This window comes from Rhinolophus ferrumequinum, chromosome 7, assembly GCF_004115265.2.
Source record: "Rhinolophus ferrumequinum isolate MPI-CBG mRhiFer1 chromosome 7, mRhiFer1_v1.p, whole genome shotgun sequence".
Classification (NCBI taxonomy): Eukaryota; Metazoa; Chordata; class Mammalia; order Chiroptera; family Rhinolophidae; genus Rhinolophus; species Rhinolophus ferrumequinum.
The window spans coordinates 34,341,491-34,361,209 of NC_046290.1; the positions used below are offsets into that span (position 1 = coordinate 34,341,491).

The window sequence follows — 19,719 nt, forward strand, 5'->3', positions numbered from 1 at the left end:
ACTCAAACTTTTTTAAAAATATAAATAGTGCGGTCACCTTAAAGCAATCGGGAAGTCAACAGTATTATCCCACGGAGCTATCCAAAAAGCAGTGCCATCATTTTATCCACCTGTGAACTTGAAGCTAGTGTGCTGTGTTGAAAATCTTTTGCTCTCTGAGCGTGTGGCTGTAGTTACACTCCGACGGGGGTGCCTGCACTTTGGCCTGATGGATCTATTCCTCAGCACAGGCATATCTAGTTTTATTGCACTTCGCTTTATTGTGCTTCACAGATGTTTCATTTTCACAAATTGAAGGCAAGACCTTTCACCAGCAAAAAGATTTTAACTGGCTTTGTTGCAATACTGACTTTATTGCAGTGGTCTGGAACGAACCTGTAATATCTCTGAGGTATGCCTGCTGTGCCAGGTCTACAACAGTGAGCAAGGCTGCATGAGTGCTGCGGACGTGACACTGTAGAAGGGGAAACAGAACCACTTGTCACATTTTTTAAATTATTAAAGTGTGGTAAGAATTATGATAGAGGAGCTCCTGGGTGTAGGGTTGATAGATAAAATACGGGACACCCAGTTAAATTCATATGTCAGATCGACAACAAATAAATTTTTACTATAAGTATGTCTCAAGTATTGCATGGGACATCTTTATACTAAAAATTATTTATTGTTTATCTGAAATCCAACTATTACTTGGGGCATACTTATACTAAAACATTATTTGTTTATCTGATATTCAGATTTAACTGGGCCTCCTAACAACTGGCAGCCCTACTTGGGTGCCATAGGAGCCTACAGTGGAAGTAACTGGCCTGGACTGGAAAGGCTTCCCAGAGCAAATGGTGGTTAAGCTAAGACAGAAGGATGGGGGTGGAAAGAAAATATGAGAGGAATTTGGGCAAGAGTGTTCCAAGTAGAGGAACAGGATATGGGAGGGTCTGGAAGCATGATTCCTGGGATATTCTAGGGCCTACCTGATACAGAATTTCTGGAACACAGAATTGAGGGGAAGGGAAAAGCAGTAGGGGAGACAACAGCTAATACTGATATAAAACTTATTATGTGCCAGGTAGTGCCTTACCCTCTTTATGGATATTATACTCATTTAATCTTGAACTCTATGAAATAGGTTCTATTATTGTCTCCGTTTACAGGTAAGAAAACTGAGGTATAGAGAGGAAAAGTAGTTTGCCCAAGTCACGCAGATAGTAAGTGGCAGAACTAGGATTCAAAATTAGCGTAGTGCCTTGCTCCATAATTACCAGCTATATGCCTTCCACAGCAAGGTCACGCATTGTGCTATAGGCTACATCAAATGTTTAGCTTTCCTTGAAGCCACTGAAGAGGCCTGACCCAGGGGGAGAGGAGATCTGTCTTTTGTTTCAAAGATTACTATGGCTGCTATGTGGGAAATGAACTGGAGGGGGCAAGACTGGAGGCCATTTAGGTGCTGTATTTGTGATGTGAACAATATGGTCAAAGTTAAAGGCTTTTCATTTTCCCTATGAAGAGTCTTGAAAATGAATTTCTGTGATTTTAGTCTTGATAGGCATCCCTGTATTTGTTAAAAGCTAAGGGAGAACTAAGGGAAGGCTTTCAGTCCACCCTCAGGCTACTGCTTTGAAAGGAGAGCAAAGCTGAGGGGATAGAGCTCCCAGCAGAAGAAGGGGCCCATAGGGTCAGAGCTGGTTGCACTTCCTTGTGGTAAACCTTGGAGGCTCGCTCTGCAGGTGTGGTTTCGCAAGGCAGGCAGAGTTGCTTTGCCCCTGTATGTGTCAGGAGGTACAAGTTGAACTAGAATTGGGAGTGGGGAAAAGGAAGCAAGACCTCAAGGCCAAAAGTAGTATGAAGCCACTTGGAGTGTAATGAGCACAGACTGTGTCTAATTTGTAGGAATCAAACACCTCTTAGGAGGCGATTATATAAGTAAATGATGGTTTACTTAGCTTCTCAGAGAGAGCGCTTTTGCTGAATAGGCAAGTTTAAAATGTCTGGTGAATGCAGGTTCTGGTGTCTAGCAACCTTGCTGGGAGTAAGAGGTCTCAGAAAGCAGGCCAGCCTGAGGACAGACAGAAGCTGGTGCCGTTGTTTTGGAGCAGTGATTAATAGCCTGTTAAAAAGTGTAGCTTTCTGTCCACCATCCATTGCTGATGCAAACATATATTTCACATGTAGTAGCAGATCAAAGACAAGCTACTAAAGGAAGATTTTATGGAGTTCTGTTACTAGACTATCACTGTGCCTGAATACTGTAGTTGTCTGTCTCTGCTGTTCTGCAACCATTATTTAACGAGCACCTACGAAGTGCTGGGCATTGCTTTAGATTTGCAGCAGTGGATAGGATGCTCAAGGTCCCTGCTCACATAGTGCAGGGAGCAGGGAGGCTGAAAGCAAAGCAATAAAACAATGTCAGACAATAGTAAGGTTTATGCAGAGATTTAAGTGTGCTGGCTTAGAGTGAATCCATGGCTACTTTAAATTGTATGGTCAGGAATGCCTCTTTGGAGAGAATTCTCTCATGTGTTGCTAGGGTTCACAAGTCAAAATATCAGTCTTTTTCTTTAAATGTTGTCAAATCCATTCCCTAAGTGAGATTTTTTCATAACATTGCTTAAATTCATATGTCATTGGTTGGGGAGCAATATTTTCTGGTGGGGGGGGGTGTCTTACAAATGTTTAGTTAAATTCCCCTAAAAATTGTTTTCTGGAGTTGATCTGCAAAGGACTGAGTGTGAAGTAGGCTCACTGTGTACAATGGATTTTCCCCAACCAAATGCAAGAGAAAGCTAATACATCTCTGTGTTTATTATTGTTGTTATTTTAAATGATGAAGGTCCACCTTGCAGAAAGTTCTTCTTATGCCCATTGGGGCATCCTGTTAATATAACCTCAGGCTTCTCTGTTAGAAGGGGCAGATCTATCATGTCTTTTCTTTCTCTACCACACAGAAAACAAAGAGGGCAGCAATTAGTATCTTCAGACCATGGCAAAATAACCCCCTGTCCCAAATGTAAACCAAAGCTGGTCCTATTGAAAAGCAACAAAGGGAAAGGCTGAAGGGTACAATATGTAAGGCGCCTACTTGGATGTCAAATCACAGGGTGCAGATCAAAACAGAGCAGCTGTTGAGGGCCGCCTCGTCATATGTTTCTTAGAATTTATGAGAAAAGGCACCGAGGGCCTGCAGTTAACAAAAGCACTCAGCATGTAGCAGGGTAGGCTGCCCTGTTGAGAGGCAGGATCCAGTTTCTAAGTGTGTTCAACTATGCGAATTTGAAATGAATGGATGAAGTGGCTGGATTTTCTCCCCAAGTGGCAAGTTGGATGTTAAAGGTGTATTTTTCAGGAACAATGTTTCCTAGTACCTTTGGAGAGAATGACCAGTTTTCAGTTTCCCTCAGCATTATAACCAGCGTTCCTGTATTTTTATTATATCTGCTGTTCTGTATGGGCTCAGAGGAATACATGTGTCAACCATTTAGGGAGCATCTATTTTGTTCCAGACGCGGTGCTTGGCTGTATACTATATTGTAACATCAATTTCCAACTCAAAGACCAATTATAGATTGTATTTTTGTTGATGTGCGCAATACGAGTTTAACATAGAACTTTGAAAATTATATTCACCGAAGTAACATATTTTGAGAATGTGCCTGACTTATTTTGGGGATGTACAATCACCCTAAAATATCTAGGCATTCCAGGACAGCCAGTGACAGTAGCATGTACCCCTTGCTCCATTTCAGTTCATCCACCAGTATTCATTCAGTGTCCATTCTGCACTTTTTCATTAATAACATTTACTGTCTATTCCTGATTAGAAAAGTAATGCCTGTTTATTGTAAGAAAATCAGAAAAAATTCATAATACAGAATTTTAATATTATAGTTTTATAATGGAAAACACTGACATTTTGGTATGTATTCTTTCAGTTACCTGTGTGTATATCTAAACACATGTACAGTGCGTACATACGAGGTTGGACAATTAAGTTCGTGAACTCATCCTAGAAAAAGTGCTCCATACCTCATTGCTGAATATCACTGACGTCACCTTCGAAGTACTCCCCTTGGAAAGCTATGCACCCGACGCCAGTGCCTAGTCCACCCTTCAAAGCAATTTGGGAACTCTTTTTCTGGAATGGCCATCAGAGCTATTGTCGTATTACCCTTGATGTTCTGAATGTCATCAAAATGTCTTCCTTTAGTATTTCCTTTATCTTCAGGTAAAGAAAGAAGTCATTGGGGGCCAGATCAGGTGAGTAGGAAGAGTGTTCCAATACAGTTATTTGTTTACTGGCTAAAAACTCCCTAACAGACAGTGTCGTGTCAGCTGGTGCATTGTGATGCGAGAGCCATGAATTGTTGCGAAAAGCTCAGGTCTTTTTCATGCAGCTTTTTTAGCACTTCCAAATAGTAAACTCGGTTAACTGTCCAGTTGGTACAAATTTATAATGAATAAACCCTCTGATATCAAAAAAGTTTAGTGACGGTGTAACAAGTTCGCGAACTTAATTGTCACACCACAATATATGTTTTTACGTATATTTAGACTCTTCATATATGTAGTTTGGTATCCTAGTGTATTCATGGTCCTAACAACTAAATCTAATCTTAATGGCTTAACACAACAAAGGTTAGTTCTTGCTTTTAGCAAAATTCTTGCAGATCAGGTACTTAGCTCTCTTGGTCAGCTTTCCTCCAACAGCGTTAGAGATCAGAGCTGCTTCTAGTTTGCAAATCACCTCGGTTCAAGTTCTTTGCTTCCAGCCATGTGTTTAGGAGAGTCAGCTTGGCAAACTCGCAATAGTTCTTTACTGCCTAAGACTAGAATGTGACACATCAGTTTTGTTCACATTCCCATTGATGAGAAATCCAGTCACATGATCCTAACCTGTCCTAGGGAATATGGTCTCCTTGTTTGCCCTGAAAGAGGAAAGAGTGTGGCCAGTGCATCGCATAGCCTCTGTTCCATCTGCCTTATCTCACTTAACATTGTATTATGGCATTTTCCCCAAATCATTAAATATCCTTCAAAATTATGATTTTTAATAGCTACAGTGTGTCCCATCACATCTATATACCATTCTTTACTTAGTTAAGCATTCCAGGAAGTTTTGTGTACAATGACATACATTGTCCCAAAGTGATTTCCTGAAACCAACTAATCTTAGGTACTGGACATTTACTTTGGTGGCATTTATTTAAAAATGTTAGGATGCTAATGTTAAAGATGCAAAGGAAAAATTTCTCTCTACCTTAAACTTTTACAGTCCCAAACCACAAACGGGGCAAAGCTACTATCCATGTCCCCAGACGCCCATCTTTTTCATAAGTAGAGTGTTTAGTGTTTCCCTGAATCCTATTTGTGCCTACTATTTTTTCTTTTCATTCACACCTTGTATTTCCTTCTTTCCTGGGCTGATTTCCCTCCCCCAACCCCCTTGAGATCAACAGGTGTGCACTGCTGTTTCTCCCCTTTTGCTCTACATTTCAGCCCACACCTTGGCCCTTCCTCAACCCTTTCCCCTCCAGAGGTGCTGAGTTTGCCTGCCTGTGTTACCACTCCTCTTAGTTCTTTGCCCATAGGGACTGTGGGTGATGAGGAAAATAAAGGGCATGTGCAACCAAGCTGAATAGGACTTGTTTATTAATAATATCTTTCAGTGGACTGTGATTTGAGGCAAATAAATAAATTTTACAATTAAATGTAAGTGTGTGTGTGCGTATCTCCATCAGTCTCCTATCTTCTATATAGAGATTATGTAGGCAACACAAATAGCTCCCCTGTGGCCCTTTGGAGGGCTATAGGTAATTTATCTTAGAATACTGTATCTCAAAATGATTGGTTTCAAGCCAAAATCACTACACCTTTTGGATTTATCAAAATGGGTCGGTAAAGGGAAAACCTGTGGAGCGACATGCACAGCCAACCCTGATTCAGAATGGCCGTCATGAAAAGTCCAGCTGTTCCCACTGAGGCCAGACCTTTTTTTTCTTTCTTTCTTTTACTAGAGGGTAAGGTGGAAGGAATCTTTTACAAGCACCTTGACTAGGAAACTTAGGGAAAAGCATATCCAAAGAATTGATATTTGAAACCTGGGAACAGAGGCATTTAGAGAGCACTGGTTCCTTATTCTACAAATTCTAATCTAAAGCTCTGGTACTAACTAGTTATGTGACTTTGTCCTGATCTACTTGCTGGGACTCCTGGCTTTAGAGAATTTTAGTTTGGTTGGTTAGTGGAATTCTTAGTTGCTCCCCAGATCATACATCCTAGTCACTGTTTTCAAAGTATGTGATGTCTCTATGTTTGAATTTTACTTGTTAGCTGTTATACAATTCTATAGCAATTCACTTTCTATATGGCCTCAGAGATTCTTACTCTGAGCTTCAGCCTACCCAAACCTAACTTTAAAATCTCTTTGTTTATCCCTTCCAGAAGTTCTTTAAGGCTGTCCTTCCACAAGCCTTGCCCTTATCCTTGACCTATTTTTCGTGGTTGTTTGGTTTGTCTAAACTAAAACATACTTACCACCTAGATATTCAGGCTGGTACTTTGGTGAAGTTGTCTTCTTTACCTATGACTGTAACCTGACACTTAGAATGGCCATCCTAGTGGACAAGTGGCATGTTTCACGGGGCTCTCTTCACTGGAATCTGCCTTGTGTGAGTCAACAGAAAATATTTCCTCTGTTTATGTTTCAAATTATATCCTCCCTAGTGGGCCTTTCATCAGGGTCTGGTTTCTTGTTCAAGAAACACCTCCAGGGGCGGCTGGATGGCTCAGTTGGTTAGAGCGCCAGCTCTCAACAAGTTTGCCAGTTCAATTCCCTCATGGGATGGTGGGCTGCACCCCCTGCAATTAAAGATTGAAAACGACGACTGGACTTGGAGCTGAACTGTGCCCTCCACAACTAGATTGAAGGACAATTTGGAGCTGATGGGCCCTGGAGAAACACACTGTTCCCCAATTAAAAAAACAAAAACAAAAAACCCTCCAATTTTCTTGCTCCAGAGCCCAGTGAATAATCACCTTTCCTGGCATATTTATCGTCTTTTTCATTTGGGTAATTCATTGTGATTCTCCCAGAGAAGTGACCCTTTCCAATATGTCATCATACAGTTTTACTAATAAAACTCTTCAGACAGTAGGAGCAGATTCATCCATAGATGAGTCAGTTACTGGAGTTAATAGACAAGGACTTTAAGGAAAACACAGGGCAAGATGGATAAAATGGACAAAAAGAGAAGAATTTCACGGAGAATAGATACCTGTCAAAAATTATTAAATGAGTGTATTATAACTGAAAAATGTATCTGAAATTGGCCATCATTAGATGGCTTTAACAGCATCTGGATATAGCAGAGGACAGGATTAATGAACCCTGACAGATCAGTAGAAACTATCTAAACTGAATCACAGAGAAAGAATAGTGGTGGGACGGGGGAAGCAAAGGACATAAAACAAAATGTAGGGTACAAACAGTCTAACATACATGAATTTCGGATTAGATTCTGACCTCTAATTCCTGAGCCTCTCCCAGTTTTCCTGTTCTGGCCCCATTTGCCTCGATGTAATCATTTTTGGTCAACCATTTCAATAAGACAATCTCATTCTCAGAGCCCATGGTCACTTGAATGCAAAAAAACACCCACTATCAATTTTATCTGCTCACCTCCCCAAGCCACTAAGCACTGTTGGGGAAAACCAAAAAGCCTTTCCAAATTGTTCCCTATATTCTTCTTTAGTCTTTTGTTGGGTGCCTCTGATTAATACCCTCACTCTCTGCTAGTTTCTACGGTATTTTGTCTGCAAATCAATGAGGGTCTTCCCATCCTAGAATACCTCATTCTTCCTCTTGTGTTGTTTCTTCATTACACCTGTAAATAGTACTCTTTACTTGGTGCCCCACCCTTTAGTTTTTATTCCCTAAAAATTATGCTTTGTGACTGCACAGGAAAGCGTTAACATAGGCCTCAGGTTGCCATCTTTAGAAGGGCCTGATTGCAGGGCTGGCTCTTGGCTGGAGCCTGGGAACTTGGCTTTTGAAAAGTTCCTTACTTTTCAATAACATTTTTGCCTGCTTGAGGCACTGAATGCCTGCTTTCATTCTGGGAGTCTAGAATTTTGATAGTTAAGGTTTTGGTCTTTGTGCCTACATGATGAACCACCAATAAAATTCAACTCTGAGTTTCAAGTGGGTTTCCCTACGCAGAAACCCTGCACAACATGTAGGAAGTCCCTGTGTAGATTCCACGTGATGCATCTCTTCCCTTGCTGATCCTGGTGTATATCTTTTATAATGAACTATGGCCTGAGTCCTGTAAGTTCTTCTAGCAAATCACCGACTGTGTGGGTGGTTGTGGTCTGACAGTGTCCTTCATTGCCACCCTTAATTCAAACGCTCTCGCAAGGTTGATCTGTTTATTAAATCTAGTAGTCTTTTCTCAGTGCATGTTGACAATACTCTTGGTTTCAGAAACTTTCCTCCTTGCTTCTCTAAGAATACCCTACCTTGTTCCTCCTCACACCTTGCTTATTCATTCAGCAGACCTTTATTGGATGCCTGTACATGCCAGACATTGTGCTCAGTATACATTAGTGAGTCACAGTGCAGCATATGGTCTAGCGAAAGAAGACAAAAAGCAGATGGCACATGTTGAGAAAAAGTACTGTGTTGAGTGATTAAAAGGGGAGGTGCACTTCAGAACGGTGGTCAGTGAGCAGGTCAGTAGGGCGGTCCGTGGAGATAGCATCAAAGCAGCATAAAGTCTGTTTGGTAAAGAACCAGACACAGTGCACTACAGCAGAGAACAGCATGTGCAAATGTTTTAAAAGCCACTTGGCATCTTCTAGGTTTCAAAAGGAGCCTGGTGTGGCTGGAGCACTGTGAGAAGCGGCAGAGAAAGTTGGAGGGTAGCAAGCAAGGTCTAGGTTACTTAGAGCTTTGTAGGTCATGTTTAGAACTTTAGATTTTAAGGGCATCGGGAGGCCAGTAAAGGGTTTAATCAGCCAAGCAACAGATATCTTTTAAAAAGATCATTCTTAGAGTTACAGAAAGAATGGACTAGAGAGAGGTAAGAAGGGGAGAGCCTACTTTGGAGAGTGCTACAGTGATGTAGGTGAAAGATGATTGTGGGTCCGAGTGATGGCTGAGGAGATGGAAAGGAGTAAATGGACTTTGAAAAATGTTCTGCAAGATTTTAACCACACTTATGTTCTGTCTTCTCTCTCCTTTGGTGATCTCCCCTTCCTTATCTTTAACTATCGCCTCTAGGGTAACCATCACCTATCACTTCATGGGGTTAGAGTGTGAAAGACTCTAACCTAGGACCCTAATCCTGATGAGAGCCACTGTTTCACATTTTCAAAGGAATAATGGTTAAATTTTAAATGGTTCTGAAGCCATAATGCCTCTGCCACTAACAGTGTGATCTTGGATAAACTGTTTCACTTCTCCGTGCCTCAGTTTCCTCATCTGAAAAACAGGAATAATGAACTACCTACCTCATAGGGCTATTGTGAAGATTAAATAAGGTAACACACAAAGAACATTGGCACTAGCTTGCACACACACAGTCATCGATCAACATTAGTTCTACCTTCAGGCCTCTACAACTTCTCTGTCTCTGCATGGCACAAATTGAACTGCCTCCAGCACCCAGTCTATCTCTTCCACTTGACATCTCCATTTTTATTAATGGCACTAGCTAGAGGTTCCAAACCACAGTCACATTTGACTCCTTGTTCTTTATTCCCTTATCACACTGCAAGTAGAAACCTAAAATTAGATTGCTGTAATATTTTTACTTCTATCTTCACATAAAGTGGAAGTTACTGCTTCTTTTATTCATTCAACAATCAATATTGAATACCTAGTATGACAAGTGAAGCAATTGGAGTAGGTTCCTAATTCTAATAATTTGTCTTTCATATACAATTTCTACCATTTGGTCTTCACAGGACTATATTTGAAGTTCCTCAACAATGTTGGTAGGAAATGAAAGGAAAATTCCTCTTCAAAATCAACATAGAGGGGTCGGCCCGGTGGCTCAGGCGGTTGGAGCTCCGTGCTCCTAAAGCCGAAGGCTGCCGGTTCGATTCCCACATGGGCAAGTGGGCTCTCAACCACAAGGCTGCTGGTTCAACTCCTCGACTCCTGCAAGGGACAGTGGGCCGCACCCCCTGTAACTAACAATGGCAACTGGACCTAGAGCTGAACGGCGTCCTCCACAACTAAGATTGAAAGGACAACAACTTAACTTGGAAAAAGTACTGGAAGTACACATGGTTCCCCAATAAAGGCCTGTTCCCTTTCCTCCATAAAAATCTTAAAAAAAAAAAATCAACATCGAGTTTCAAATGATCCTCAGTAACTGAAACAAATGAAACCACTGAAAAATATCTAAGCATCCTTTACTATTTCAAGGTTACTGACCTTAACAATTCAATTATGGGTACAAAAAGGGTTCAACGGCAGTCATATCAAAGCTTAGGAATGAGGAAAATGGTGGAAGCTCTCCTTCTCACAGTAGCATTAGCCATTCCTGCCGGTCCCCTGACACTACATCTTTATGCTTAGTGAATATTACTGAAATAGGTGGCATCCATTAATAGAGTGTACTTATTTAGGTTTTGATTTAGAGTATCAAATATTAAATAACTGACTTCTGAAGTTGTTCCTTTCCATGGAAAGTTAATTACAACTGGTTTTGGAACTCATTTTCTCTTCTAGGTCAAGAAGGTCTAAACAACTGATAGAGAATGAGATGGGTACACAGGGAATCACAACACTAAGTCACAGATACTACAGACACAGGGCTTGCCCATAAGGCAGATAATGATGTATGAAACATGGATGATACCAAAGAATTTATTGTAAACGTAGTGGCAAATACATTGAGAATAATCATCATTAGAAAGGAACTAGAAAATTACACATGTTTAAAGTATGTGCTTTTTTCTGCCACCTTTAAGTTATGGCTAGTACAAACATTTTAAGTACTGAAGTACTTAATGGGATGGTGTATTTTCACATAATTCATGACTGTATTTTCATCTTAATTTTTAAAGCAGCTGACCATGAATTTCAGTTTCAATTATCACTCTGTTTTTATCAGTTCCGTAATGATCTGTAGAATCTTGTCATCTGAGTGGGAACAAAACAAAAACAAAACCATGAACAAATTCATCACTAGTTAATTTTCTAATGTATACACATATAAACAACAGGTATACTTTATTAAAAGATTCTTTAAATTAAAATATAAAACACCAGCAATATTCACTATGAAACTATAGATGCCTACATAATTTATTGCCTTACAAATATTACTTTAATTATTGCTCTAGTTATACACCTATTTTGCCAAAAAGTAGGCTAAGGCCTGAAGAGATGATATGATGTAACTGTTAGTCCTTTATAAAGAATTATTTCTTCAGGGTGTCAGGATTTCCACAATATGGACAAGGAAGAAGAACTGTTATCAGTTTCTCCATGTTTGGTCAAAAGGAAACAAAAATTTTAACAGGGAAGTGCTCTTGGAGAGGTGTCAATAGGGAAGTGACAGACCTCTCTACACAACAAAGTAATCAAATACCAATTAATCAGACAAATAGGTAACAGAGGCAACACTATTTGCTAAGGAGGTTTTGTTAACACCTGCTGCTACTTCTAAACAGTTGCTCTGATATTGTGACTTCCACTCTTCAGATAGTTATAATTATGAGGGCTGCAAGACTGAAATTCTATATTTATATTAGACACATCAATAAGAGAATGTTCTGGGTTTCAGTGGTTGCAATGGGAAACTCTGATAATAGGGCCCATGGCCTGACAGGTACCTGGGGGCTACAGTGGCATTAAAAAAAAGAAAAAAAACGGAAAACAAAGGTCACTTGCTACAAGGGGAATATATTGCAGGTCTTAAAAGAACCATGATTTTTATCTGAGGAAGAGCAGAGTAACAGAAAACACAAGAGCAACTTGAGTTACTTCTTTTTCAAAAGCTCGGCATTATATCCCAACTTTTTTTATTATGAAGTCCAGGAAGAGAGGATACAAATGTACTTCATCCTTCCTCCCAAGTCAAGAATATACGCTTCATCTGCTTTCTCTTTTATGGGAAAGAGAAACACTGAAATCATTTTAAAATTCATTTTTCTTGAGTTCAACCTGTCCTTTATATAATGTATATCTAAGGCTGATTGTCATACACAGAACTCCCTAAGAGCCCACATCTCTTACTATTTCAAGACCCGATCTAAGTTTCCATCAGTATAGGAAAATTAATACAGCTTAATGCTTATGCATTCACATTATGTTGTACAAATAAACAATGAGCGCGAGGCTTCAGGGTAGTAGCACTAACCAGTTGCTCCCCAACTTGTCTGACAATGAGAATTAACTGGGATACTTTGTGAAACACAATCACACTGAATCAACTAATCAATTCTTAACATCATTAAAAGCAGAAAAACTAAATTTAAATGCGTCCTGATATAATGCAAGGGGAAGAATACAGCAACAACTAGAAAATATTGTTTTTCTAAAAACCTTATTCAAATCAAGCTTTTAGATATAACTACCAGTTTGCAGGAAATATAGGAAATGGAGAAACATGTTAAATCAAAGCACGATTAAGCAACCAACCACATCCTGAATGTGGGAAATTCTACCAGAAAAATAACCGAGTTTATAAAAAAATAATTGCATTTAAAAAGGATGGTTGTAGAGGGAAGTGTTCTAGATTAAAAGAGATTAAAAAATAACAGCCACAGGCCTCTCCCATAGAGATTCAATATGTCTGGGGTAGGTCTCCGGACTTTGTATTTTTAACAACTGCTGAGATGACTCTAATGATTTGGCAAGTTTGGGAAACACTGCATCAGGATAACTGGAAACTCAGATGTCCATTGCAGATTTCTATTGAAGGATAATGTACTTTTTATACAGACTGACAGCTCTACATTTGTGATAATGGTAAAGATGCTGGGAACTTCACAGAAAATCCCTCACTGTTATTTTTTACTATAATTGTATTATCAGTTTACTAGTATGCTAAGTAGCAGCAAAGTTTACCGTCCTTTTTTTTTTCTGTGAAATGACCAGAAGTTTAGAAGTGAAGATTAGAAGAGGAAAAAGTAAACTAAAAGAATCCTAAGACAATAATTAGGTTGTGAATAATGAAAATAATTAGGTCTGTGAATCTGATGGAATTCAGCATTAAATACATTTTATTAGAACATTTTTAATCACTTGAAATTTAAGACTTCAGTATAGTGTACTCCAATGTTTAAAAGTATACTGTTTTCCTTTTATTTTTTTTTTAATTAAAGTTTATTGGGGTGACAACTGTTAGTAAAATTACATAGATTTCAGGTGTACAATTCTGTAAAGATCATCTATATCTCACATTATGTGTTCACCATCCATAGTCAGTTTGCCTTCCATCACCATATATTTGAAAAGTATACTGTTTTCTATCTATGTTATAATCAAACACTTACCTTCAAGGGACATCTTAGGATTTTCAAGCTTTTTTCTTAAAACACAATCAATGAGAACTCTTAGCTGCTTGAAAATGACAGCGATCTTTACAGGGGCCTGTTGAGAAGGACAAAATTGGACAAAGTTAATCCCTGGGAGTGTGAATGTGTTTAAATAAATCAAGGTAAGCATGTATACCTTGTGATCTGCCTTAGCACATCTTGACCTTAATATAAAACATGATGGGGAAAATACAGGCAAATTACTTCCTGTAGCTAAGCTCAATTAAAGAAACTTCAATTTCTAATTAAGTATCCATAAATTTGATGAAATTTTACTGAAATATAACTTACAAACCATAAAAATTCACTCATTGTTAAGTGTACAATTCAATGATTTTTAGTAAATTTATAGAGTTATGCAACCATCACCGCAATCCAGTTATAGAACATTTCTACCACCTCAGCCTCCTTGTGAAAACTGCATATATTTTTTTAAGTTGCATTTAAAATTTAGCTCTCCAGTTTTAGACAAACAGTGATCATGGTATACTATAGGAGAATGTATTAGGTTTGCTTAATTTAAATTGGTGAATGTTGAAGGGGTTACAGAGAAATAATCTTACTGATGGTAGCATTGGTTAGTCTAATTTTTCCGAAGAATTCGACAATATGCATTAAAGCTACGAATCTATGCCTCTTTTATAGGTGGCACAATGTAGTGGAAGGAGCATGGGTTTGAGGATCAAATAGTTCTAGGTTTAAATCTTGCTCTACCAATAACAATCCATATAATCTAGGAAAGTTATTTAACTTCTTACTGAGCTTAAGTGCCTTATCTACAGAAAGGAAATTAAAAAAGATTTGTTAGGGTATTATATTTGGGATAATCCATGTAAAGTTAACTATTGAAGTACACAACACATGGCAAACTATAATTGTTACTGATGATAAATGGTGTAATAGCAATATAATTTGATTTTTAATTTAACAGATTTAAAACAATATAGGCAAGATAAAATAAAGAAGTCTTCTACTTTAAGTCAAATTACAGGAAAAAATTATGCGAACTCCAATAAAATTGAAACAAATCCACCTCAATGGTACTAGAAGTAGAAATTTTAATGTAATCAGCAAGATCAGTGGTAGCATGTACCTGAAAATAGATCCAGCCATCAACAGAAAGAAGACGTTCCCGGTGTTGAACTTCTATATCACCACCAAAAAGTAAAACCGGAAAAGGAGTAATTAGGGTAGTTTCCCTCAAATATACTCGGGCATACCTTATCTGCATAGGAATAAAGAGAAAAAAATAATTTGACAGTCTAAAAATATAAGAAATTCATTCATTTGTTTCATGTGGACATTTTCCTGTAATTTGCTCCATATATTTTAAGTCATAAGCTTTGTAAAGCTACATGTTTACATTCTCTTATGTGCATAATTTGTCAATTATACAGTAATCACAATCACCACCTGTGCATTTCATTTATACTATTAAAAGGCATTTTTAACATTAATTGTAAGGCTGAATTATATACCTTGAACATAAAAGAAATGATCTATAAGCAATTTTATAATGCTAATGCTGTTAAATAATTAACGCAAAAATAAAATCATGCTTAAGTTTTAAAGTGTCTGGTTTCTAGACCAATGTTCAGCTATGGCCAGTCAGTAATTTCTCATGTTTTACATTTAAGTTTGATGACATGCTGGGAGTTATTCAAGCCAGTGCTTGAAATTACGGTCCTTGTTGCTTTAACAAGCTACTACTCAAAATGTTGACTTTTTTTGTAATTTATAAATATTTGCTATTAAATTATCTTAGGTCACATTGTGATTCAAATCATTGTCAAACCATATCTAGTACTCCCATGCCCCCTCAGACCCCCCCATTCTTTGGAACTGCAAATGTGTTTTTTCCCTTTTGAGACAGTACCTATCAGTGAAATCTCAGAGAATTGATACATTATTAAACAACATCTCTGCTATAATTTCCTTTATTACAAGTAGAAAAGGTGATGGTCACTGTAGAACTCTTAATATATTTTTTTCATTAAATGGAAGAAATGAGGGTTTGTTTTTTTTCTCATTGAGAAGCTATGTACATCTTGATTTCAAATATGAACAGCTCAATTTGAGAACCAAATATAGTACTTGTTGGGGCATCCTAACTTGTTATGACTGACTTCTAGAATAATGCTTTAAATACTGGAATTAAGAATGAACACTTTACCTTCTCTTGGTATAAGAGCCATCCATAAGTTTGCAAATCTCGATTTACTGAGGATGGATGTACTTGTGCTTTGCCTTGGGCTGTCTCTACAATGCAAGCCAATTTTTCCGTAACATCAACTGATTTTGTACAGATTATCTTCCCCACATTGTCATACAGTCCAGCGGCCAGTACAGCTTTAAGAAGGGCAATTTCTTGGAAGGAAAGGGTCTGGGAGGCTTTGTTTCCTTCCCAGCCATTAGAAGTTGTGGATGATGAAAATCCTGCTGCCTTAACCAACTTTATTAACTCTTGCTTTACATCCTAGATTGGTTTATGTTAAAAAGAGATAAGATCGTAATTGATTAAAATAGAGAAATTACCAAGTAACACTGTTTCCAATCAAAATTAGAAAGATGCCCATTATTATTTAGTTAACGACAGCCTAAATTAGGGAGAAAAAAAAGATACTGGGAAGTCAAAGATTAAATACAGTCATCTGTTTCTACCACCCCAAGACTTTAGATGTCATAAAAAAAAGGAATGTTTAAAATGTGAGAGCGATAAAAATGTGCCTGAATACATTTTTATTTAGTATTTGCTTCAATATTAGCTTTCCTTTTGCCATTTTTATCAATAGGACAGTCACATAGAGAACAATACTGAGGAAGAATTATAGAGGAATTCTGATCCTAGACTGCAAGTATCTTCATTTGTCTCTGGGAATCTCATCTTAATTTCCTACAGAACTCTGACAAAGTTTATTAATGGCAACTTCATTTAATCTAAAGTTGTTGCCTAAAATCTTTTTCTACCCTTCGTAGTGCCAATCAGCTAAAACACAACAGGAAGAAGGATGAGCATTTTTCAAAGCAAACAGGATACAAAGTGATGAAATACAAAGTGATGAAAAGGTGACGTTTACATTTAGGATTTCCTTTAGTTCGGGCTTAAGGGACTTGATTCCAGGGGAGGAAAGACCAAACAAACACAGACAGCTGCTGTAACATCACAGGGTTGGTGTAGAGATGGAAAACCTTGCAGCCCAGGAGAGGTAAAGAAAATGCTCATAGAAGGAAGGGGGTAAGAGGCAACTTGGCGGTTGGGAGGAAGTGGAATGGAGACAAAGGAGTGTTGATTAGCTCTCTACATCTTGAATGCCAGTCAGTTGGCCCAGAGGTGGCTATTTCTTCAATTTATTCCTTTATCTGTTTTGAGAAGGACAAAGTTCATTCCACTTAGAGAAGTCCCTGCTGTCATCCCAGCAGTTATTTAAAATCACAAAACGTAATGGGTCAAATTATATGGGAATAAAATAGTTTTTAACCTTTTAAAATATGAGCTTAGAATAGGGGAATTATGTGAGACATGCACAAAGTTTATTTTCTGAATGATTTTATAGTATGCCTGTACTAAACACCATTTCCCAAACACCCACAACAAAAAGGTAAGTGTTCATGAAGGAGCCCTGCATTTTAGGACCACTTCTCTTTTTATTTTAACTATACTTCTACTCTCTCTCCTCACACAAATAATTCTTGTCCTGAACAGCAGTCAAAACCTGAGTGACAGACAAAGACATCAGGTTTCCCTTTCGAGGAGCAGATTTATAAAGCTGGTCAGTCAGCCCTAAGGTACAATGCCCTGCATACAGCGGGCTAATATTTAGGATAATATAAAAGAATTTCACTAAAAGGAATCAGGGCTCTTAGGAAAAATGACTGATTCCTAGCCTGGAGCATAAAACGCACAAGATAAATCTGAACATACTGTCATACCCCAAACAAAGAAGCCATCAAAGATTACTTAGGTTATACGAAAAGGACTCAGGAAAAACCTGAAGGGGTTCTCACTGGCCAAAGGGGACAATTTGGGTGTCAAAAAATTAATATCTACAGAGGACTGAAACATATCAAATACCTTTAACTCACTAAGTTCATAAAATTTTTTCATAAAAAAACAACATTCATTGATTACCTGTGGAAATACTTGGGAAACAACTCATGAAAACTGCTAGGTGAAAGGAAAGACTCAAGCATTTATCCTAATTTCTTTGTACAAACTGTAACTCAGGGTATCAAAATATTGAAGAGGGAAAAGTTCTTTATGAAACAATTCTAGCTAACAAGTAGAATTAGAATATCACTATTTTGTAACTTCAATGAAACAATGGGTCTGAGTGTTATTAATGGCTGCTAAAATCATTACATGAAAAGCCAACAGGGAATTTTACAATGGATGAATGAATCTGGCTGACACCACTGATAAATCTTAACATTACAAAAAGGGAAACAACTCCAAAAAAGAAAGAAGAAAAAAAATGAATACCTGAATTGGATTAAACCTCCATGGGAAATATAGGGCATAGAAGAACATGCTAAACAATACCACAGGGATATGATCAGACAGATCTAGAATGCAAGAAACGCTATAGGATATGTTACCTGGTTTCTTCAAAAAATAAAGGGCGAATAGGAAAAAAGTAAAAGAAGCGTAACTCTAGATTAAGAGACTTAAGAGACATATCAAGCAAATTTATGTGGACCTTGTTTGGATCATGATTTGACCAAGCTATAAAAAACCTACACAAGAAAATTGGTGATATTTAAACACTGACTATATTTAATGACATTAGGAAATTATTTTTTAAGGTGTGATAATATTTAAGAAAAAAAGAGTCCTATCCTTCAAATACATGTAACAATTCTGATGCCTGGGATTTGCTTCAAATTAACCTAAAGGGCAGATCGTGGAATAACAGGAGTGAAAATAAAACAAGATTGACCAGTTATGGAAGTAAAAAATGGGTACATGGGAGTTCATTATACTATTCTGCCTACTTTTATAAATGTTTGATAGTTTCCATAATAATGGAAAAAAACCTGATTTTCAGAGTTGAGAAGAACTGTAAATTATCCCCATTCGATTCCTTTTTTGAAATGAAGAACTCAGACTTAAGCTTCCTAAGACGAGCAACTGATTAGATAACTATCCTCATTCCCAAGCTAGTGTTATTTCCATGAAATCATATTGCCTCTTTAAAAAAAAAACTCATTTCCCAAATACATTACGATTATTCAATACTATTTTGAATCACTGTGTAATACATATAGGTTACCTGTTGGGAGAAACAACAAAACAAAAAATTATAAATATTCATCAAATGTTTATCAAACCCTTAACATGTGTCAAGCACTATCCTAGGCATTTCTTTTTCCAAAATAAACCTATTACTGAACCATATGGCCCTGAATTAGTTGTAGTAAGACTTACCTCTAGGGTTAACAGTGATGTTCTATTAAGAAAGTTCCTCCGGCAATATGCTATTTCAGAGCGATAGCCTCCCTCTTGCCGTGCTTTCTTCCATCTACATAAATAAAATGACAAAAGTTCAACATGTTTTCTTTTCAAACTCTCTTTTCCAGAGGTACTAACCAAAGTAAGCTTTAATTAAAATATAATCATTTAAAAACAGGAGGGGTCTTGCTTGTTATAAGAGCTACCAATTGTATATAAAATTTCAACCACAGTACAGATATTTTTTTCTGTTACAGGTATAACAGTAAATTATTCACTTCAAATATGAGGTAATATACATACAATAATACAAAATACATTGTTCATAAATTTTTAGGAAGGACTATAAAAAAACTATGAATCTCTAAAATAATTAATTATACGTTGACAGATGAAGTAAACTAAAAATAAATTTAAACCTTAGATGTATCTTTTAAATGAAAGTCAAAAATAAATATTTTACAAAGAAAATAACCTCAGGTTTATTAACCACACCCAGATCATTTCTTTACCCTAGGTATGCATTGTAGATCGTCAGGTGGTCTGAATCTGCCATAGCTAAAGCTGATTTTGCAAGATCTGCTTCATCTTTTCGACCAATTGGTGTAGTAAAAGGAGACTTCTCTGTCATAACTGCAGCCAGTGTTGCCTGTCCATAAAAATCCAAACAATTTATCATTAAAGAGGAACACATTAACAACTCATTTGTAAAAGCAAAT

General features: G+C 37.5%; 1 protein-coding gene across 1 annotated transcript in view; it reads right to left on the reverse strand.

Moving 5' to 3' along the window:
• Nucleotides 1-10,679: 10,679 nt before the first annotated feature.
• Nucleotides 10,680-19,719, reverse strand: part of DHX29 (DExH-box helicase 29) — a 43,154-nt gene continuing 34,114 nt past the window's right edge. The window contains exons 22-27 of the mRNA XM_033110508.1: nucleotides 19,513-19,649; nucleotides 18,977-19,070; nucleotides 15,725-16,027; nucleotides 14,645-14,776; nucleotides 13,510-13,606; nucleotides 10,680-11,149 (exon numbers count right to left, since the gene is read on the reverse strand). Of these exons, the coding sequence (XP_032966399.1) occupies nucleotides 11,103-11,149; nucleotides 13,510-13,606; nucleotides 14,645-14,776; nucleotides 15,725-16,027; nucleotides 18,977-19,070; nucleotides 19,513-19,649 (810 nt within the window). The 3' untranslated portion in view covers nucleotides 10,680-11,102. The remainder of the gene's footprint in view (nucleotides 11,150-13,509; nucleotides 13,607-14,644; nucleotides 14,777-15,724; nucleotides 16,028-18,976; nucleotides 19,071-19,512; nucleotides 19,650-19,719) is intronic.